This window comes from Penaeus monodon, chromosome 5 (assembly GCF_015228065.2).
Source record: "Penaeus monodon isolate SGIC_2016 chromosome 5, NSTDA_Pmon_1, whole genome shotgun sequence".
Classification (NCBI taxonomy): domain Eukaryota; kingdom Metazoa; phylum Arthropoda; class Malacostraca; order Decapoda; family Penaeidae; genus Penaeus; species Penaeus monodon.
Window position 1 is genome coordinate 32,199,200 of NC_051390.1, and position 24,290 is coordinate 32,223,489.

The 24,290-nt window shown below is 43.5% G+C and overlaps 1 protein-coding gene across 1 annotated transcript in view; it reads left to right on the forward strand.

The window, feature by feature from the left end:
* Positions 1–596, forward strand: part of LOC119573535 — a gene marked incomplete at its 5' end in the record, with an annotated part of 8,463 nt that extends 7,867 nt beyond the window's left edge. The window contains 2 exon segments of the mRNA XM_037920748.1: positions 194–377; positions 525–596. Of these exon segments, the coding sequence (XP_037776676.1) occupies positions 194–377; positions 525–596 (256 nt within the window).
* Between the last annotated feature and the right edge of the window lie 23,694 nt (positions 597–24,290).

The window sequence follows — 24,290 nt, forward strand, 5'->3', positions numbered from 1 at the left end:
GTAGTTATGTATGTATTTATCTAAGTATGTATCTTTGTAAAGAAACAATTATTTCAAGAATCTAGGACTGAGGTATGCAAGTGGAAAATGAGATGTGCGTGCTGACATTATAAAGACTTCCAATATAGTATCATAATTGATTACAAGAGCGCCGACAGTCTCTAAATCTCCTCACCCCAGCTCCTTTCTCCAGGAACGTGACCCAATGCTTTTATTCGAGTGACAATGCAGTTAGCTGGTCTCGGACCCCGCCCTTCGTCACCACTGTGTTGGGTTTCTGGCCTGAAGCTATCAAAGTTTATGGCACAGCCGCCTCGCCCGTCGATGGCCTCTTCTTCACGAGCGACATGGGTCTCACCTGGACTCCAACCACGCAGGTTACAGCGACTCTATCTCTCTCTAATACTTTGTAACGATAATGTCATGTCAGACACGTATATCTTGTAATCTTTCCTTGCATATATATTTTTTTTCTAGCAATGTTTTCTTTGGTCCCTTTATGCCCCGCCCCTTCCCCCCTGCAGGTTGACTTGGACACAGCGAATAGGGTTCGGCTAAAACTTGGGTGCCGGCCATCCAGTCTTAACGATCCCTAGTACTAGAATCAAGGCAAACGAGGGTGACGGCCTGCTGGACACGCAGGAATCTTCAAGGACGGACAAGAGGGCTGGTGTCGTGGGCTGCTCGCTGATCGCCCTTCGCCATGTGATGGACGTCGATGTTCAGCCCATTCCTTGTTTTGCCGGCCGCTTTGTGGATCTGCTAGTCACTCTCCTCCGGTTTTCTCAGAATGTATACACACCTTTATTGTCTTATATATATATATATATATATATATATATATATATATATATATATATATATATATATATATATATACATATATTTATGTATGGGGTGTTGATCTCATATTTATTTATTTTCATTTCTCCCTCTTTATATTTACTGTCTTTTAGTGAACATATAGGTAACATTGCTTCTTTTCTCTTTTCTTACTTTCCCGACTATCCTTGCCCTTTAATTTTCCAACTCGTTCGTCTCGAACTTTTTTTCTTCGGGTTCTCTCTTTTTTATTTATATCTTCCACAGGCATTTTCAGACATATATACTCCCATTCATAATTTGTAATACCATGTATTGGGATCATAAATTATTCAGATGCAATAAAAATATGCATATAATTCAGCTTTCGCATTAATTCTTTTATTGTAAAATAGATCTGAAACATAGGTTTTGACATGTGATGTATAGACAAATCACACCTCATGGGCCTTTGCATTTTGTTGAAAATACATAAAAATAGTACTTGCATACTCTCTGTTCAATACTCAATGGTGATATGGACGTCTGTTGAAAATATGCAGGTGCAACTGCATAGGCTTCTGGAACTTTTACTATGCATTTCAGGGGCCTTGACCCATCTTTTTCGCAAATTTCTTCCAAACGGAGAGTAAGATCAGCATGGCTCTTTAGCACGGTATGTTTCACACCTTGTCTTAAGTTAGTACTATAGTGCATTACCATACATACACACATTGCGGCGTTTACTTTTGACTTTCATTGCGAGATGGCATACGAACTTTTGGAGCGTGACGCAGTTGTGACGTCTACAAATCCGCTACTCCTTCCCTCCCTCCTCACTCATCCCTCTTTGTTATATATATATATATATATATATATATATATATATATATATATATATATATATATATATATATATATATATATATGTATGTATGTATGTATGTATGTATGTACATGGAATCTTGTCATGTATGTCTTACGTTGTTGACAACTGCCCGTCGATCACTATTTTAACATTCCGTACACCGTAAAACGCCCGTAAAGGATAGAACAACAATCATGGTCGTTTGCGCGATCCACCCGCCTACTCAACATTAACTTCCATTTACTTAGTACATAAGACTCGTAAAACATCTTTAGCTGTATTATATATAAAAAATATAATATATATATATATTATATATTTATAGATATATATATATGTAGATATCTATATTATATATATATATATATGTTATATATATATATATATATATATAATTATTATATATATAATATATATATGGTGTGTGTGTGTGTGTGTGTGTGTGTGTGGTGTGTGTGTGTTGTGTGTGTGTGTGGTGTGTGTGTATGTGTAGTGTGTGTGTGTGTGTGGTGTGTGTGTTGCATTATTTATGTAGATACAAACATACATAATGTGTATATATAATAATAATATATATAATATATATATATACACATTACATTATATATATATATATACATAATATACTATATAAGATATATAGATATATATATATATATAGATATATATATATATATAAGAGAAGATAATACACTATAAAACTCAAAAGTATACGATGTAATCAAGTACATTTAGAAATGCAGTATATTAACAAAAACAGAGCAGGGTGTGGAACAGGCAGTGCTAAAACGCCATGCTGATCTGCAGACACTACAAGCTAATTTTAAGCCCGGATCATGGCCCGAAACGAAGGAATCCTGCCTCTGTGTTCGAAGCATAAATACTTGGCTATTTAGATGTGGAATACTTGTCCAAATAATTTTTCTCTCAACAATATGATGGTACTCTATGGAACTCGCTAATCCTGACAAATCCAAAGTAATTAACACCTGCCCACTTGACAAGTTACCCCTCTTATTATGCTCTCATTTTTCTTAGTGAGGTGATTGACAAACATGTTATCCTCCTCCTTAGCCCTTTTTGTGGACATAGGGGCATATGGATATAGGGGGCATGTCTGGAGAAGAACATACTTACTAAGCAGCGAGATGAGGCTGTAGGATGGCCAGTTCCTTTCCGCCCTGACTTTGACCCTAGCATGATGTCAGCATGCCAGTATTCATTCACGGTCGACTGAGAGGGGCGACCGGGCGTGAAACCAGGACCTTGCGTTTTTTCTAATACTGAACTATGCTACTTCTTACATACACAAACACACGCACGAACGCACACATATATGTGTGTGGAAATATAACAAGATGGAAAGTCAAAACAAAAACCCTTAAATTTAGAATTATATTTTACAATCAGCACTAGCAGATATAGGTAGAAGGTTAAAAAAATTATATGACCTAATACAGGTTTTGAAAAGAAGTATAGCCTGTTAATATCCTTTATGTATTTATTTATTTTTTTGTGTGTGTGGCCTAGTATTTTTTTGACTTTGAGCATACGCCACAATTTGGACACGGTATTCAAAATGATACCCCGTGATATAAGGTAATACGACTTGGTCTATCCTTAATGGCACATGTCCTGCCAGATCCTTACACTTTCTCGTTGCAAATAGAGCAAAGCAATTATCAAGCTTACATTCTGTTTGTAAGGATGATAATAAAAATATCTTTATCTAGCCACAAATAGCGCGTTGTTGCGCAAAAGAAGTAACTTGTAAGATGTAGAATTGTTCTAATGCATTTCTTTGTTCGTGTTCCTCACAGGAAACATTCAGGTCAGGTCAACACCATGTGTTCTGTGTCAATGAAGTAAAACCGTCTCCCATACATTCCTATCTAACAGGAATACTATAACCATACCTGTAAGGAACAGATTTACAGTATTCAGAATGTGCAATTCGAATAGAATAAATATCCATTCAGTCCACATGCAAAAAAAAAAAAAAAAAAAAAAAAAAAAAATGCGGACCAGGCTGCCAAAGGACCTAAAAAGGTTTAACATTGAATTTGCCACAGGAAAAAAGGGAAAGGAAAAACCACATGTAAATTCGGGAGCATTCTGTTATTGCCAAACAGTAATGTCACATTTCAAATTATATAAACAGAAATACTGAAATAGTTGCTATGAACATAACCATTTCTAATTTGAAATATGGCCCCTCTGAGGCATCCAATATCACAGTGATTATAAAAAGTTATAATTATATAATTCAATGAACTTTTGATGAAACAACTTAAAGAAAATTTGTATGATATCCATGAAAAAAATATATGATTTGAAAAAAGGTCCAAAAAAAAGTGAAACCAGCACTTACAAGAAGAGAATATTTCATAGACATGCCTATTTTCCTATGAGTATTCTGGGTATTAATATGTAGTATTCTGAGCAGCTGTGAGCAGGATACAAACATTCGCCACGTAGGATCGCATGTTGGGTGTTTCAGGTGATACTGTGGAATCTACTGAAGAACACATGGGACTCAACTGTGGGTGAACCACAAGCCTTCGGAGCAGTGTGTGGACTACGGCGCTTGCATTGGGCCTGTTGACATATTTTAGAAACGGAAATAATAAATAGACTAGAAAATAACAAAGGATCTGACGTGTATATAGAAAGATTAGGACAATAAAAGACATTTTATTTCAATTAGCAAGAAACTAACCTCACAGTAATAGTAGGGCTGTGCAATACTGGCTGAGGTCGAGGCAGCACTCACAGTCACAAATGTCAGGGCTTCATATCAGGGGGCTGTGTGGGAAGCACAGAATATGGAATCGGGCAGTCAGCATCAGGGTATTAGCGATACATGGGCATAAACGGCAGTCACACACTCCGTTTGACGGGATTGAATGAAGATGGGGGGACACCTTCTTGACAAAAGGTATACTGTGAGAACAGTGAATCCATTTCTTACAATCCCGGGGTTTGTTGAGGGAAACGACCTCATTTTTCTGACAGAAAAAAAAAAAGAATTTTCACCTTCATCACACCTTCGTTTCCGCCGTCCCATCAACGGCCTCCTTTCCACCGTCTTCCCTCCGTCTCCACTTCCGTTCCACTGTCTCCATTTCAGTTTTCGCCGTCCCACTTCCGTTTTCCTTTCCACCATTTTCCACTCCATTCCACCGTCTCCACCTCCGTTTCACCGTCTCACTAGAGTCCTTTATTCCGGACTTGCTCTTGGAATCTTACTAAGAGATTCTTTGTTCCTGACCCTTGCTTCCAGAGCTCTTTGCTTCCAGACTCTTTGCTCCAGACTCTTTGCCTTCCGACCTGTATTCCGGACTTTCTGCTTCTGGACCTTGTTTCAGAATTCTATGCTTCAGACTCTTTTAATTTCCGACTCTTTGCTTCCATATCCTTGCTTTAGATAATCTTTGCTTACAACATTCTCTTGCTTACTCTTTGCTCCAGATTATTTTGTTTATTGATTATTGTTCCAGGACATCTTTGCTTCTTGATTCTGTGTTTCTTGACCTGTGCTTCGTTACTCTTGGCTTCTTGATTCTTTGTTCTTGGATCTGTGCTTCCGTACTCTTTGCTTCTTGATTTCTTGTTCTTGACTCTGTGCTTCCGAAACTCCTATGCTTCCATAGTCTTTGCCTCGAACTCTTTCCTTCCGACTCTTGTTTCCAGATTCTATGCTTCCAGACCTCTTTACTCTGTTTCCACAGTAATTGCTTACTCTTTGCTTCCGGACTCTCTGCTTCCATATTTTTTTACTTCCGAATTCTTACTTTGGACTCTACTGAGTCTTTGCTTCCCGAATCTATGCTACTGGAATCATTGCTTCGGACCCATTGCTTCCAGACTATTTGCTTGCAGGTTCTTGCTTCCAGATTCTTTGCTTCCGAATCTATGGCTTTTTGAGAATCTTCACCTCCAACTCTTTGCTTTGCTCTTTGTTTCCAGATTCTATGCTTCCAGACTCTACTTCGAACTCTTGCTTCCGGCTCTTTACCTTCCGGATGCTTATTTCAGACTCTCTTTGGCTTCCAGATCTCTGCTTCCAGACTCTTTCCTTTTGGAATCTTTACTTACGCCTCCATTCTCCATTTCCGCCGTCCTCCATCTACGTTTACAACGACTCCCACTCAGGTCTCCACCCTCGTTTCCGTCGTCTCCACTCCCCCTCCATTTCTGCCATTACCTTCTTTACTATGTTCCACAACTTTTGGGACATGTCTGGCAAAACATATGCTTCCCATGAGCAATCCCCATGGGCGGGCTCGGCTTTGCATTAGTCAGCAGATGTCCAAACGTCATCCACCACTGTTTCTGTCATTTCCACCGTTTCGACGATTGTTCACCTTTTCACCTCCATCTGTTACTACCTCCTCATATGGCGACCTTCTGGAGTCAGGTAGTTGGCCGGGTCACACATCACATCGGAGTTTCTGTTGGTTCCAGACCGTTCCAGGAGCACAAGGCATCTCTTCAGGACCATACGGTGGCACACTGATGAAACTTGCGGCAGTCACTTGGATGTGGCAGATACTTCCGAGGGAGCAGTCAATGACGCAGCCGTCGATGTTTCCACCATTTTTCACTCTTACTGCCGGTCTCCAACTCTCCTTCTCTCTTCCTTTTCCAAATGTCTTCATCTATCCGTTATCACCATTCTCCACCAGATTCTTTGCTTCTAGACTCTACTCTTGCTTCCAGACCTTTACTCGGACTTTGCTTAGAGACTCTTTTCTCCCAGCCTCTTTGCCTTTGGACTCTTTACTTCTGGAGTCCTTGCTTCCAGATCTTTGTTTAGAGACTTTTCGCTTCTGGACTCTTTGTTCGAATTTTTGCTTCTAGAATCTATGCTTCGGACTCTATGGCTCGGGACTCATTGCTTCCGGGACCTTTGCTCCAGACTCGTTACTTGCACATTCTTTGTTTCCAGATGTCTTTGCTTTCGAATCTACGCTTCCAAACTCTTTGCTACCAGGCTTAAGGAATTCATTACAGCTATCTCTTGCTTTTGTACTCCTTACTTAGAGACCCCTTGACTCGGATTCTTTCTTTTCAGACTCTTTGCTTCCGGACTCTTTGTTTTGGGACTCTTTGCTTTCGGATTTTTTCTTTCCGGACTCTTTGCTTAGAGGCTCCTCTTTGCATCGAGGGTTCCGTTTCCGTCGTTTTCACCTCATTTCCGCGCAAGTTACCTCCTCCACATGAAAAACCTTCGGAGTCAAGTGGCTGCATGCACACACGGAGAAGCCCATTCGTGATCACAGGTGGGTTTCTGTTGGTTCCAGACCGTTCCAGGAGCACAAGGATATCTCATGACCATACGGGGCCACACTGGATGACTGCGGCAGTCACTTGGGATGTGGCAGATACTTTTCGAGGGAAGCAATAATGACGCAGCCAGCCGTCGATGCTTCCACCATTTTCCTCCATTACACGCCGTCTCCACCTTCACCCGTTCCGCCGTTCTCCACCCTCCACCGCCGTTTCTACAGTCTGTATCTATTGTTTCTACCATCTCAATCGTCTCCACCGTCTTCACCTTCGTATCCACCATCTTAGACACACCGTCTTTACCTCCATTCCACCATCTCCACCTCGTCTCCACCGTCTTACCTCCGTTCCACCACCTCACAACCCCGTGTCCACCGTTTCCACCTCCATTTTCACCGTCCTCCAACTTCGTTTCCACCTGTCCAACATCCGTTGTCCACCGTCTCACCTCCGTTTCCATCGTCTCTACCGCCGTTTCTCACCGTCCCACTCGGTTTCTACCGTCTTCCACCTCCGTTCCACCGTTTCCACCATCGCCTTCGTTTCCACCGTCTCCACTCCGTTTCCTACCACCAACCGTTTCCACCGTTCCACCCCGTTTCACCGTACTCCACCTCCGTTTTCACCCCTTCACTCTATTTCCCACCGTTTTCCCCCTCCGTTGGTACACCTCACTCAGGGAAAGCACTCCTCCAGGCACTTCGCTCTGCAGTCTACATTGATGGCCAGATCGCACTGTGAGGTGTCACGGTTGAATGAGGAAGGTCGCTACTGCAGAGGTTGTTGCAGGCTTAGACACCTCATCTGAAACACCGAACAGTACATAACTTTTAATACACAAATTTGCAATGATTTTTCCACGTTGTTCTTTTTCTTTCATTTTCTAAAATGACCATCAGCTAACAGGTTGGTGGGCACAGTATCTGAGACAGTTCATCTGTGTTATTTTAAAAGGGCTCCTCAGTTTGCCATTTCGATATATCTTTGCTCGGGTCCAAATATAAACTATGATCGTATTTCAGGCATGAAGGAAACTGGTCGAACAGCAAACTGATTATAAGTGCAAAAGCCTTTAATAAATTAATCAGAAAGTGCCTGTAAGTCTAAAAGTTGATAATTCTGCCAGAAACAGGCTGGCAGATATCAACGGTAATATAGTGCGGGCAGTAAATATCATAGCATGATGCTTACAGGTTTTTAGAAGAAGCACTTTCATATTTTTCTCATAACAGTAATAATTCCAGTGTAGTTCAGACAATTATTTAGAGAACTATTACAGTATACATAACGCTAAATGTCACACGTCAAAGCGATATACATTGGTGAGTAATTAAAAACAAGCCAAAAAAAAAAAAAAAAAAAAACATAGTGCTGAGAACACAGATAAAATAAAGCTAGACGAAAAGGAGAATCATTATTGAAACATCGTCTCGACGGCAAGCATTAAGCTGTAAACTGAAGGAAAACGGGTAATGAGCGAAAAAGCAAACTACTTCTAGATTATTCTACAGAGAGTAAAATGAAACTCACACTGCCAGTAAGAGAGAACATTCAGACATTTCAACCATAGCAGTGACAATAAGTCACCTGGACATCGGTAAGGTGCTCCATTACAGTCGTGAATGGAAACCCCGGTATTCCAACGTCGCAGGAAGATCGCTAACGGTGGATTGCTATAAAAAAAAAAAAAAAAAATCTGTGCCTCATTTTCGATATCGATCGCGATATATACATACTAATACAATTATATATATATAATAGATATATCTATATATATACTATTTATATATAGATATTATATAACATACTATATATAGATATAGATATATCTATAGTATATACCACACCCTATACATACCTATATAGATATAGCATATATATATAGATATATATATTATAGAATATATATATATATATCATAAACAAGTATGTGTGTATGTTACACCCACACACAGGACCCACACACACACACACACACACACACACACAACACAACACACACACACACAACCACACACAAATATATTATAATATAGATATATATATTTATATATAGTATATATATATATATTAACTTATATATGTATGCATATGTAGATTATATATCTTATAGATATATTTTTTTTTCTCTCTCTCCTCCGTGGCCATCACAGAGAGAGAAGAGCACTGACTGGATTATTTAGCTATATCTTGAATTTCAAGGAAGTAGACTGTTATCAATGGCAACATGAGGGTGGAGTGGCTAAATGGAGTGCCCGGCAGAGTGTGGAGGCAGGCAACACAGTGAATCCCTTCCACAAGCCTAAGACGAGAACCTGTCTGTGCCTCTAGGATCTCTACGCAGTGAGACTGGTAACTGTCAATAGAGCACAAGGCAAATGTAGGGAAAAAAATAAAAGAAAACCCTCCATAATCGGAACCAAACACTAGTCCCGCTGCCTGTGGGAGAAATCCAAACAATGAACCACATTTCCAGGAATACCAAAAGGGTCCTCACTGCCGATCAAGATCTTAAGGAGAAAATGATGCCCACAGTGGATACTGTTGGCGCGATAAGGTGTGGTGGTAAGTGCGAAGTTAAAAACTGAACGGAACAAACACATGAATGTTAGAATTCGCTATCGTTCAAAAAACAAGATGATTATTCTGTATTTGGGTTTAGAATGATAAATTTCTGTCTTATCTAAACCTGGATTAAGAGTGTTTATTCCAATTATCTGAAGTGTTAATATTAATCTTCCTCGTTAGGACACTTAGTTTCTTTCAGTAATATTCCTGTTGATAGGACAAGAGGAGAAAGAATTAGAGAGTGAAGCAGGCAGACGGCTAGAGAGGAAGAAAACGTACTTTAGATCTAGATTCTGAGTAAATGGAAGTCATTGCCACTAAGTGACAGCACGGCAGAGTAGAAAAAGAGAACAAAGAGATTGCAGGTACTGACAGCCGTCGCAGTGGTAAAAGGCAATCTGCAGGTATACGGTTGCGGCTGAGCAGGGGCCTTAGCCAGTAACACGTCACGATGGTCGTCTGTCACGCCTCCTGGGACGTAAGGGGATCGTCAGCTCGCATCCCTGCCTCTTGAAGGGCGCGATGTGGCGTCCCGGGTGGTCACACGCCCCTTTCACCGCATTGAAGTTTCAGGTGGGAGGGGCATCTCTGCATGGAAAAATGGAAAAAAGGAAAAAAAATTACAATTACGTAATGTGACTTCGTGGCCTGAGTCCTTCTTGGCTCCTTTTCCTTTATATGGCTATGTAAGGGTTAAGGGGTTCTTGCCATAGTAATTAGGTGGTACAGAAAATGATGTGCAATCAATTCATGGTTAAGGAAAATTGGGAGTGAACAACTGACTGGAAATGGCAAAGAAAAGGCACTCGGAAATAAAATAGCGTAGTTTAGACCGTAGCAAAAACTAACGACGATGACCTAGAATGTCTATAAGCTGGAACTGTGCCTGAGTCACACTACAGGTTTTCTGTTCGTTATGGTGCCATAGAAAATAGTAACAAGGATAATCTGTGCGCACAGCTAACAATGAAGGAAGATAACATGAGTGGATAGTTCTCTTTTCTCTCCGGCTTTGGTGGATATCTTACTTTTCTGTTTTATTTATGTACTTCCTCCTGCATTCACTGCTCTTACCATAGTTCCCTTCCTATCAGACCCTTTTCAACTAGCCTTAAAATGGATCGTTTCTCGGTTTGCCCTTTTCTCTAACCAGCTTTTATCTTAACCCATTGTGCCTTTTCCACTTTTTCTTTTCCCCTAATATCAACGATTCCTCTTTTCTTTCTACATTTTTGCAGTATTCTGGCATCCTCTCTTCCTATCTTGCCACTTCTCTACCTCTTACTCATTCGCTCCCGTTCTCACCTGACATCATGGGACGCCGGCAAACAGCAGTGGACGGGTAAATCTGTGCAGACAGGTCGGGTGCTGCGTAGAAGCCGTCTGTCCAGGGCAGGTCAGGCTGTGACATATGGGTATGTTCGGACGTCGGGGATCCTGCAAAAGGACAGGAAGCAGTTCTCTGCAACAAACATGACTTTTAAAAAGCGAGCGTAAGTTTTCATTTTTCTAGGAAATTATTAGTGGTTACTGTTTTCTAAATCGTAGGCCCGCTATCTTTTTGTTGTTTTAGATTATCATTCATTAGTCTTTTACCCTCTGTCTCACTTCTGTAAAAGAAGGAAGAACGACAAAGTAACAAATGGAACAAAAGACCTTTATAAAAAAAAAAAAAAAAAAAAAAAAAAAGAATACATTACCTGGCGCATTATTACTGGAATTCCTTGAAAATGTTTCCGTAACTAAAAGATTAACAGAAAGTATAAAAAGTGCAGCCATAATATTTCAAAATTCTCTTAATGGCGCTGACCAGGAGTGGGAGCCACTGCCAATCCCGCCACTCCGATAAGAAAGGAGGACCCTAAGAGAAAGACCTCCATGAAGCTCCTCCTCCTACTCAAAATGCCGTGGCTCCTCCTTCGACTCGACGTCGAGAAGGGAAGTCAACGAGGGTCCAGCTTCTTACTGCTATCCTGGAAGAGATCCTCTACGGGTCGGACGTAGCCGCCGCATACGATTGGGATTAAGATCTAGTTTTATCGGACATGGGTTTCCAGAATGGAGGACCTTAATTTGCATTCCTTTACTTAACGAAATAGAGAAAGAAATAATCTGTACTTATTGCTCTTCATTTTTCTTTTACGTACTGATATAGCGTTTTATTACACTAAATTCACAACTTGAGTAAGGTTAGGAATATCCAAACAAGACAATAAGTATTATTAAGATATTCTAATAATGAAATCGAGGACAGCAAGCAATGCAATGAAAACGACATAAGCCCTGGACTCACCTTTATGCTATTAATGCATATGTATCATATACGGGTATATGAATATGCATATAGGCACAACACCAAAAGTATGAACATGATGTAACATTTTAAATTATCTCTCTGTCTCTCGCTTACAAAAACATGTATCTGGTATACAAATGTACACACACACAACACACACACACACACACACACACACACACACACCACACCACACACACACTAACACCCCACACACCACAACACACACAAACACACATAAATATGTATATATATAGATATAGATATTATATATATATATATATATATATATATATATATTATATAGATTTACTTAATATAATATATTAATCACGCCCGTAGTATATAGGTGAATCGAAATTTGTACGCTCGTGATGTTTTTAATTTTGCAATTTTTTTCTGTTTATTATTAACAGTGAGACAAACCTGTGAGTGAGTAGTGGTGTATTAATGTTTATTTGCAAGGACTACGAGCTAAGAGCCTTAGCTCTTGCGTTTGTAATTGCAAAAGTCTGTTATCGATGTTATCCTTGAAAACCCTGTAGGTGATTGCGTTCCCCCCCCCCCCCCCTTCATACAGCGCCTGCAGCAAATCCGCCAGGTGATTTAATGCGTAACAGTATCTGTCTTAGGAACAGTATCGTTGCGGCTCTAAGATCGATTCTGAATATTGTTACCTTTATCATTCAATGGTTTCTCCAAACAACTTCGAGCTTGTCGTCCTTGTGGAAGGCGACTCAGTCTTGCTCTGGTCTACGTTAAGTTAGGTTGCTGAAGGCGTTCTTGTTGTGTCGCATGAATAACTTCAATAGAAATAGGAAGGTGATCGCTTCCACAGGCACTTGGCTGGCTATTGTGAAGAGACCAGAGATGGTGTCGGTAAAGATCCAAAGTACGGTGTACTCATCGGTTAGGACTAAAATCAGAATCATTAATCAGCTTAACTACTTGCTCACCTACCATCCACCGTAGTGGACACTGTAATGTATGATGAGCATTAAAATCACTAAATTGATTTATTTTTGTGGCGGACAATTCTGAAGAGCAAAGAGCTCATCATCAATTACCACAGAACAGCGGAAAGTAACTGGAATAAACATATAGTCAGATATGGGTCATTAATTGTTCCTTTCACATTTGACAAACTCCAAAGTAGAATCATAGTCACCAGGGACTGTTGTGACGTCAGTATTAATAAGGCCAAGAACTGCTGTATTCAAGTACATTTCGTATATACCAACTACTTCGGAAGTAAACTCAAAATCTGGAACATATTTTCTCTCAAACAAGGTTCCATATAAGTAACAAACTTGTGAGAAATACTTTTCACTACAGAAGCTAATGTAAGTTCTTTCGCTTTCTGTTTTTTTATTTTATTGTCATTATGTGGGGGCACAAAAAACAATTATATATAATATATAATATATATAGCTATATAATATATATAAATATATATAATATATATATATAATGTGGTGTTATGTCGTGGTGTGTATGTGTGTGGTGTGTGTGTGTGTGTTGTTGTGTGTGTGTTGATATTCAGTCGAAGAAAGTTGTATATCTGTATATGATATCCATATCAAAAACTATCAGTTAATTTCTAGGTATCTCATTTTAACCGATAGGCAAGGACGACGGCATAATCAACCGACTCCGTATTACTACTCATAGCTACGTCATACTAAGGTGCTGGAAACAAAGCAGAATTGCCAACCCTGGTACTACTCCCAGGAAAAGGGAGACTGGTGGATATGGTACAAGGCGACTCCGCCTCCAACCCTACCCTCACGGTCCTTTCCGACACCAAATGGTAGTTTCACAGCCAAACGACATTCGACAGGAGAAGAGGCCTCTTTGCTGTGTTAAGACATTTCTTGGAGGACTATAATATCGGGAGCATTAGACGAGGATAATGCAATTAAGGGCATTTAATCAAGCTTCAAGGCTTCGACGTTCCACTGTATAATGGTTGATGCCGAAGATTACATTTCATGGGTATGAAGTACCTTTCCTGCCAGTATATATATATATATATATATATATCTATATATAGATATATAAGAGTATAATATATAGAGAGAGATATAGATGTAGATATATAGAGATATATAGAGATATCTATATATAGATATTTACATATATAATATATATATATAGATATATATATATATGATGAGAGGTAGAGATAATATGGTAGAGATATATCTATATATAATTTATATTATATGGAGATAATATATATAATTATATAATATATATAATATATATAATATATATAATATATATATATAATATATATAAGCTCGAGATATATAGTATATATATAGTATATATAATTACCTATATAATATATATATAATATATCTTATATCTATCGATTCTATCTGTCTAATATATTATACTATAGTAGGGGGGGGGGGTGCGCCACCTCTCCTTGCTTTCCAGGGAACCTATTCTTGGGATGTGGATTTGAAGTCAGAAGCCTCATGTCCTGCTGCTCCATCGAGAGGGAGGCACGACTGGCTGAGTCGCGACCTGCTCTCTATCGAGAAGCAATCGAGAGCCAGTAGGTTTTAGGTAAACACTCGGTTAGTAAATTTAGCTCTTTATTGGCTCACAATGGTGTTCAGCGGTCAAAGCTAGCCGATTGAGCTGTGTTGGTGATTCGTTCACATAGTTCGTTCGTTTGAGATTTGCGAAGTTTGGCTTCGACCGGGCCTCATTATAGGGCCGGCCTGTTGGCAGCTATTTATGGCTGTTCATTTTGTTCTCTGACACTCTATTGCTACCGTGGGGCCGGCATTGCCAGCAGGGCCGCTCCTGCCGCCATGGTGTAAGCATGCGAATAATCCATTACAGCCGGCGGCTATTGTGGGCAGTCCTTGTCTCAGAAATTGTTGTTGTGCTCAAAAGTCTCCGAGGTAAGTACCAGCGTGGCGTTCGGCTGCTAAAGGCAATGCAACACCCCTTGTCGGCATAGGTACGAAAAGGCATTTACCTGGCTGTGCAAACGGCACGCGGACATTCGCTCTTGCCTCCGATGGAAAAACAAACCGTTTCCTCTGCTCGCTTTAACAATACTTCTGTATGATCTGCCGTGCGCAATAGCAATCAGTTTATCTGATTGTGTTGAAGAATGACTTCTGTAACCTCCTTTTTTGCCTTTGTGCATGATTTATGCATCTATCTTCCAAAGCAGGTGCCGGTTGACAAGTGACTGTGGACCTTTCCAGCGATCTGAAGCACCTCCTCCCATACCTAGGCTAAGGGCCCCCGGGGCCCCAGAGTTAATCGATGAGACATACTGTCCACGATGTCCGTCTAGCCTCTTTCAGCACTCGCCTGCCTTGGCTCAGCGTCTTTATTGTAATGGATCAAGGTCGCTGGTGGCGTCGTTCAACGCGCCTTAATGCTGGCGTTTCTTGCTTGACAGCTGTTGGCTTCATTCAGACCACCATGGTTACTGGAGGGGCGACGGAATGTCTCGCCACTTTTTGGAATGGATGCTTCCTGCCTGCCAAGGTGAATTCATGATGTGAAGTGCATTAACAGCACTTGACACACTGGAAATCAGTCACAGATCCTTGAAATACTGTTTAGTTGATCAAAAAGATTCCAGTCGCATGTTCAAGTCACCATCTCTGCATCCATTGGCTAGAATACCATTGAACCTCCTGCAATAACGTATTGGAAAGGGGTTGCTTCCATGTACGTCTGTCCATGTTTGAATTTGGAAATGTGTGGGAAGTCATAGTCAGTAAAACTGCATCTACTCTTAAAAACAAGCCGACTCCAAGGCCTTTCCTCGAGGGTTGCACAAAGTGTCCCCCACGAGGTGATGCCACCCATTGAAATCTACCAAGAGTAGAAAATTGGATATGGCAGCAGCTGCCCAAGTACATCTTCCAAATCATGCTAAGTGAGATTATTGGAGGAAGGTAGATGGATGTCAACCAGTATAAGCGCGTGTAGGCCCTATTATCAAGCGTTCACCTCAGTGTTGTCTGCAGGTTAATGGCCTGGAAAGGGAATATCCTGATGTACCAGTACTGCGATTCCTCCAGAGGTCCATTATCAAAAGTCCCCTAATGGGCTTGAATTGGAATCCGCTCAGGGAAATCCGGTCATCGAATTTCCCAGGTCATAATCTCTTGTAAGCATAACACAAACTGCGTTACATGCGCTATCAGATGTTGCAGTTCCTTCCCATTTTGCATGATATTCCCTGACAGTTCCTTGGTATTAAGGTATCCAGTTCTTAAACTACTTCTTTATAAGGTGTTTGGCCCAGCACCGTGGTCAAGGTTTGCCCCACCAACTTTAAGCTGTCCCTCGCCTCCCGATCTTAGGAGAATCTTTTGAGGGTTTGTCTTACCTGTGGAACTAGTTTCACAGGCTTCCTTTGACAGGCCTCAGGTTTTTTTTTTCTTTGCTTGGGCGCAAAGGACGGCACCGGAGCCTTGCTTTGGGAGCATTTGCCTAGCAGCGGAGGCCCTGTGGATGTGGTGCAGCTGGAGCTGTCCACTGTCTGAGGCCTTGGAGCCAGCCTGACAGCTCCCAAGACCCTACTTTGAAATCGAGTCTTTTGAAAGGGTCAGAGTTCTTTGCTTGGGCAAAGGACGGAACTGAGGCCTTTGCTTTAGCGGGCATTCTGCCTAGCAGTGGAGGCCCCTGTGCGATTGGTGCAGCTGGTAGGGAGCTGGAGCTGTCTGAAGTCTCTGGAGCCCTGCCTACGGCTCCAACACCCAATTTGAAATGAGTCTTTTTGGACAGGGCTCAGGATTTCTTGCCTCGGCCCCAAGGGACCATACCTGAGCATTTGCTTCAGGGGATTCTGCCTAGCAGCGATAGACCCCCCCTCCCTATGTGGATGTCCCGGTGCAGCTGGGAGCTGTCAACGTTGAGGCCTCTGGAGCCCTTAAATGATGGGCTCCAAAGACCTTAATTTGGGTGGAGGCGTCTCCTAATAGACCCTTCACTCCTACTCCTGGCAGAATTCACCAGAGGCAGTTTTAGCAATTGGGACTTGGGGTTTAAAGGAAGTGGCAGAATTGTGTGGTGTAAGAAGCACCGGAGGGCAAGGTTGGTGTTTAGGAGGATGGGCTAGAACTGAAGCAAAGGATTTACCTGGCTGTGAAACAGCACGGGGCCGGACATGTTTCACTTTTGGCCTCTGGAAAACTAACCTTCCTCCTTGCTATTCTTTATTAACCAATACTTTTTCAAATTTGTACCTTACAGGCTTTGAAGAAGCTTCATGGGACTTCTGTGCTAGTTACGGTAACATATATTTACTGGACAGTTTGTCCATCTCCTTGATGACAATGTTGACCACCCTTTACACTTATATTGTTGGTCCCATTTTCTTTAAAACGGGCAAAGTTGGCTCCATCCCATAAACCCGGGCAGTGGAAGCACCCATAGGGTTGGGCACATAGGCTTACTTGAGGTGGTACATGCCAACTTAACTGATTCTGGAAGGACTAAATGTGTTAAAAGTAGAAGAGAAGTGGTATTTTTGGTTGAATGTTCCAAATCACCAAATTTGTCTTCTTAAAATGTCTTACTACAAATCACATTAAACTTCTCTAGTTCATCTAAACAGCTTTACCTCAGAATACATCATCAGGTCTAGGGAAAAAGACCAAATTCCCTACACCTGATCTAAGCGGTTGTGCAGAGAACATGAAACTTGCCAGCCCCGGGCTGTTGCATGCATAAACACGCAACAACGGTCACTCGGCGTAGTCTGGTGACGAAACCTCAACTTGGCTACCATCCGCGCTGTGGGGTGATGCGAGGGATCATGTTTGATTATACCTAAACTATTTTTCTCCGATTGTGTACTTCAAAAAATATCAAGATCATGATTGATACACCATCAATGGTCTTTACCTACAACGGTATTACTATGAAATACTCTCATATTTGCCAGGTAAAATTCCTTAGTGGATTTGAGGAGGACTTTTCCCCTTCAGTACCTGGTGTGGGAGGCCTGGGAACAATACGATTACCATCTTGTCCCTTGGAAACTGGAAATTAAAAGGTTCCAAAGTGACATTGTTAATGTTATCCAGGGGGAATGGTCGGGGGATTGTGTAGGTGTCAGGAGAGAGCTAGGATCTTGTAAATGTGTAGGACTCATACAATTAGGACTTCTTCATTTCCTACCCCCCCCCCACCCACTATGGAGTCCAACAAGGAGGGAGCTATAGTTGGGACACAAAATCTCCCAACATCAAGGGAGACGACCGGAAAGAGGAAATATACGCAGCCACTATTACATACTGATGGCAGTCGCGGGACCTATGCGCCTACGACTGAATAGTGTCTGGCTTGACATCAGCATATTGACCAGACCCAATTGACTTGACCGGGCCTTGATCAAGACACCCGTCTAACCAGAATACAAGGACCAAAGAGGTGGTCGCTAGCTGCAGGGCGCAGCTTGCATCAGCGCTCAACCTCTTGGTAAATACGGGGACTGCCACACACACAAAACACATGTGGGCGAGTTCTTCCTCTAGTCCAAGATGGAAGGAACCAGGGGGTAGGTGCACTATCCCCTCTCATCACTCCGCCCTTTGGTCGCACAAGGAAGCCATTTCGGCTCATCCCCTCCTGGTGACCCCTCCCAGTATGGGTTGCCCCTGGTCCAGGCTCACCAGATCATTGGGACCCCTCAAGCCCCCCCACCGCGGCAAGGCGGTCTCCGTTAGGAGGTTAGCCCAGACCAGCTAAGGAAAGCGATGGCAGTAATCCATGGCCCTTTTTGTTTTGGGAGGGGAACTATTGAAAGGCCTCTTCCAGTTCTGGGCGTAGAGTGGAACTTTTCCCAGTACTTTTGAGGAGTCTGCAGGAATGAAAGCTCACCTGCCAGCACTAGGTGGGAAATGATGGAGCCTGGGGCTGTGCAAGAAACGTTTCTATAAGGTTTTTCTTAGTTCCCTCAGAGAAAGGATAACATCTAAGTTATTGGGTTGGCCTGTCTGTCATTCCTGGTTGTAGGATTGTGGTTGCCTTTCACCGGTTCGCCCCTGACAGACTATGCGCTGGTGCTGCAGAGAACTCCTGCACCAGTCTGTTTGCTTTCGATTGAGGGTCGTTGTGTGTGTGGCATCTCGGGGCTGACGTTGCTAGTAGTAGCTCGCGGACCTGTGCTCACAGCTCTGTAAGGGTGGTTCAGTGGTCAAAGCATCACACCATTCCAAACCACTTTTCCTGCCTGATTTCTTCCTGCATCCCTGTCAACTTCCTTAGAGGGCTAGGTGTTTTGGGCTAGGTTGTTAGGTGTTCTTTGCCTTTGGAAATGTTTTCTACACATGTTCACTCACTGGTGACTTCCAAATCTCGTCATTAAAATTACCAGGCATCCTTATAACTCCTGTACCATGGCCGAGTTTGTCAGTAATCTGAGAGGCTGCCTTGATTTATTTGCACTAAGGGCTTCCAAGCACTTCCAAATTTCACTCTGGGGGGTTCATGTTTCTAAGACAGCTGAGGCCAAGGAATTCTGAAAGGCTTTGCCAGTTGGCTTTGTACTGTTTCACATCTTGGATTTGCTTGTGGCTGGGCGGGCCAGTAATCCATGAGGGTAGAAACAGTGCCATAATGGTCACGTGTCAGTCTCATCGACACACCATCTAATTCTTTCCACCAGGCTGCAGTGGCCGGTCAGGTCTAGGGACCCCTCCTTTGACATTGCGTTGGTCTTGGCTGTTGAGAAGAGCGATCTCGGGCAAAGTCTCAAGCATGTTGGCTAGGTGATGGCCTGCCACATCCGGTGCCCTGCAGGGAGCAAGGATGGGATGGTGTGCATTGAAGTATGATCACTTGGTCTTGTGCTGCAGTAGCATAGACCTGACTGATGTCTAAGCTCCTACAGCCTGGCCTGCTGTACACATTGTACAGCTTGAGAGGGCCCCCAGCCAGGTGAATCTCAACGGCAAGAGATTCAACATCCTCTCCACAGTGTGGTGCATCGGCTATTGCGGAGCAAGGGATTGTTGCTCTGACCAGGGTGATCAAGCCTCTTTTGCCAGCTATGCTTGGCAACATGAAGACATGATACCCTGAGAAGTGAACAGTCTCCTCTATTCAATGTTCCTTGATTGCACTATTGTGTGGAGGATGGCATTCTTTGTATTATAGCCATAGATGTTCCATTGTAGTATGCTTAGATTGTGTTCATGATATTACTTGGCGAAAGTTACATCAGAGACGTCTTTATATTCGGCTTCGGAGTCAGAGTCTGACATTGTGACGTCCTCATTGGTTGAGGGATATTCATCTGTTGTCAGGCTAACTGTGGGTCCACTGGTAGGTGGAGAGCCTTAGGTAGCTCTGACTTTTGTGAGTTTGGCTTTCTCACTTCGGGCTTTATCTGTGTATCTTTTCTCTTTGCTGACTTTACCCGAGTAAGGTCAGCTATTTCTGGCATTGGCTGCATAGATTTAGCATGTTCTGGCCCCTGCCTATGAGGGTTGGGGTGGGGAGGGGAGTCTCGTCCTGGGATGAGGGTGGGGCTGCTTTGGCTCTGTTCAGCTTCCTCCTTTCAGGACTGCGACAGTCTGGGTCATGCCGTCATGGTGACTGCGACTGCCTTTTCTCTTCCTCACTGGATCTCCCCAAAGGTGTTGCTACTGCCGTGACCATAGCAGTCAACAGTCATATCTTCCTCATCAAAGAGGAGATTATCGTCTCTTGGGGAAGCTTTTGCAGTGTTCTTTGAACCTTTATTCCTGTAGTTCTTCTACATTTTAGTTATGGTGGGAAACTCCTTTTTATTGGAGATATCATGTGTTAGCTGTGGAGGGGCTTCCTTCCTCTTAGGAGGTCGGAAGTCTTTTCTATCCCCAGACATGGATGCCTGGGGAGCAGAAACAAAGTTCGATTGCTTTTTAGCAACCTCTTGTCACCTGAGGGCTGCCTCTTTCCTGGAAAGAGGAAGCAGTCTCCAGGTGTGATGCCCCATGGCATAGTTGGGACATTTGACTTTTGTGTCCCATTGGCCTTTCTTGTGGGCCTTGAGGCACCACATTTAGGCATGGCCTTGCAGCTAGCCTGGTGGTAACTGTATCTTTGGCACTTGTAGCACCGAAGTGGCTCAGGTACATATGTTCTTAGGTTTTAGGAGCCCCAGTTTACCCAGATCAAGGGTAGTGATTGGGGCTCCTTTCAAGTCACCAGGACTTGCCTGGTTGGGCTCATCCCTTTTGACATTCGGGAAGTGTCCACGACCTGTGGGGTTGATATGATCACATCCACATTATATTATAGTGAAAAGCCATGTAGCACCACATTGACTCTCCTATCGTCAGGATTGAGTGGCGAGAAGCACATTTTTCTCTTATCATTAAGCTCCTTGGTTTCCTGCAGGAAATTCAAGGTAGCTTGGTTTTTAGGCATAATGATCATGCCCTGGCCTCTGGTAACGAGGATTGACAACCAGATTTTTCACTGCATCTCCAATACTCTTACCAGTGGGTAGGCATTGTCAAAGCCTTCAGGTTTAGAGGAACCTTAAATTATGGTAAAGGCCTAGGGGGTCCAGACTCGCCCTCAGAGTCTGTCTCTGGCCTGGGTCATTTTGGGCCACCCTTTCAGCTTAAATTGTGGGCGGCGGTCATGAGAGCAGCAGCTGTTTCAGTTGGTTCAGCTCGTGCTCCCATCTCGATCAGGGAGGATGTCTGAGGGTTACTCAGAGCTCTCCCTGATGTGCATGCTGGCCTGGAGAGGCCAGCACGGAGAGTTCATCTGCTGGACAATCTCGTGGACAAACATGTTTTTAGCTGATGTCGTGTCCATCTTAGTAGCAGGTCTCGGAGAGTCAAGCTGTGCTTTGCATTTTCGCTTGCCACTAGAAGACCACGTATGAGTGACTACTGTAGTCTGGGCCTTGCACGGTTCATCATCATTTGTATCTCTTTGCTGTGGGGGGATTTGAAATGTTTGCCTTAAATATAAGCAGTTATTTCATCCTCTCATGCCCCCCACCCACCACCGAGTCCAACAAGGGGAAGCTGTCTGTTAGAACTAATGTCTAACAGCCACAGGGGTGGTGAGAGGATATACACAGCCAATAGCAATTGTACCGCCCTCACGGGACCAGTGGTAGTGGCAACAGTAACAGTGACTGCTTGACCTAGCCTCCTGTTGGAGACAGCCGATGGATCTGACCGGGCCGAGATCAGACCACCTGTCTTGCTAGAATAAGGGACCAAAGAGATGTATTGCTAGCTGCAGGGCATACTCATGCACAGCATTGCTCACCCTCCAGGACTCCCATCTCCACAGCGTACTGGAATACCATGCACAGGAAACACACACATGGGTAGATATGAACCCATTGGGAGAGACCAGAGGGGATGTCCTTCCACCTACAATCATTGTTTGGAACCTTTTCTTTCTCCCTCTAAAATTTATACAACCACCCAACGGCTGTATCACCTGACAGCTCTAGACCTGCACTCAAAGAGGAGGTTCCAGAGGCAGGACCCAGAGTGATGGTGATTCTGCACTCCACAGCTTAAAATGGTCACAATGTATACTCTCCGGTCATGTCCGGGGAGCTATCCAGGGATTGGCAGGGGCCAGATCGCCAAACGACATGAGCCTGCTGTACTGTGTGCCAGAGCTCGTTGCGAGGTGGTTACCACAGCACTCCCCTTCCAGTGTAGCGGTTGCAAAACGAACTTTCGAAACTCTACATCGTTCCTGGAAGTACGCAGGTTTCACGCAGTCAATGCTGATGTTGTCCTCCCTTGTGGACACCAGATGGTGATGGTCTTACCACCCCGCTTGATGGCAGGAGTGATGTGTGAGCAATTTTAAAGGTTGTGTGGTAAGTAAATGTCTTGCTGCTGTGAAGGTTGTGTGGGATGGAGTGGATGCGGGCTATGAGGTCATGAAGCTGTTTTCTGAAAGCTCACGGCATTCCGTAAACCATCTCAACTGTGCTGCACTGAAGATCCTGCTTGAAAGTGGTCTGTATGTGCAGGAGCACTAAAGGCAACTAGTTCACCCAGTGACGATTGGAGCTGTGAGGGCCTCCTTCCATTGGCGGTGTAGGTGCTCTACCATGCCATTGGCACTGGGATGGTATGCCGAGGTCCGGATGCTGCTTCGAGCCAAGAAGAATCACTAGTTACCTCCAGAGCTCGGACTCGAACTGAGAACCACGATCGGTCGTGACCAATCGCCAGGAGTGCCATACCGAGAGATCCAAGTGCTGATGAAGGTCTGCAAGTGCTTGATGGCAGTCTAACCGCAAGAAGTTCCTTGCCGGAGGCACTGTATCGATTTTGGTGAGGGCTGAGAGTCTGCAAAAAGAAAGCCAGGGGTCTCCCAACCAGCCAGGAGGCTGTATAGGGAGCCAGTAGAGATGCACACCTGGAAATGAACCTACTGAAGAAATTTATTATACCAAGGTACTTTTGAAGCTGTCTTTTGGTTGTTGGTCTAGGGAACTACCTGATGCTGGTGACTTTTTCCTGAGCTGGGGTGATGCATCCCTGGTAATTGTGTGACCTAAGAAAGTAAGAGACTTACCAGAGTTGATGACAACTACAGCTTTCTGCAGGCATTCGAAGAGGGCATAGAAGTGTTTTTGTGCTCCTCACGAGGTGCGGGAGAAGGTAGCGATCAGACACAGTAGCTGTGCAGATATGGCGATTATCACCACAAGGGTGCCAATCACCATCTTTCTTCCGTATGAGGTGTAGGGGGATTCCCTCTGGCTGTTGAAAGGACGTATGATTCCGAGTTCCCTCATGTGCTCAAACTCTGCCTTGGCAATGCGGAAACGGTCTGGTGCAAGGGGGCCTGCAATGGGAGTAGACCGGTGGTCCAGTCATGAAGATGTGGTATGCGACAGTGTGTGATGGTATTGTTGCCACATTGATGGGCTTCGTCAGTGCTGGAAAGTTGCGAAGCACGGCTCTATAGGTGCATTGGTTTGGTAGCACTGTTTAGATGCAAGGGACGCATAAAAGGGCCAATGAGGCTAGGGTGTGGGCCCTTGACTGTTGTACAAGAGACCCCGCTTAAGGTCCACTGTGAATCCATGCAAGGAAGTCTGCTCTGAGGATGGTTGCTTTACGTCAGTGACAAGGAAAACCACGTCAGCTTCGAGTGCGGGCGCTACTGAAAAGGAGTATCATGGAATGCTCACCATATATGTTGATTGGTGAAAGAAGTGGGCGAGTGCCTGTCTTTGTGGGATGCGGGAATAAGGTTGACTTCTGCTCCTGTGTCTACCAGAAAATGTGGGTGGGAGTTGTTGTCACGGACCTAGAGCAGGCGCCATCCTGGCCGTTTCCCGGCCAGGAACAAGGGGGCTCGCACCGACGCGCCCGGGTGCTGAATCTAGAATGATAGAAATAGTAGCTACCTGGAGTCGGAGAGCAGCGGCTGTAGTTTTGACGTGCTGAGGCATATTGTCTCGTTTGCGGTCACGGTTGGCAC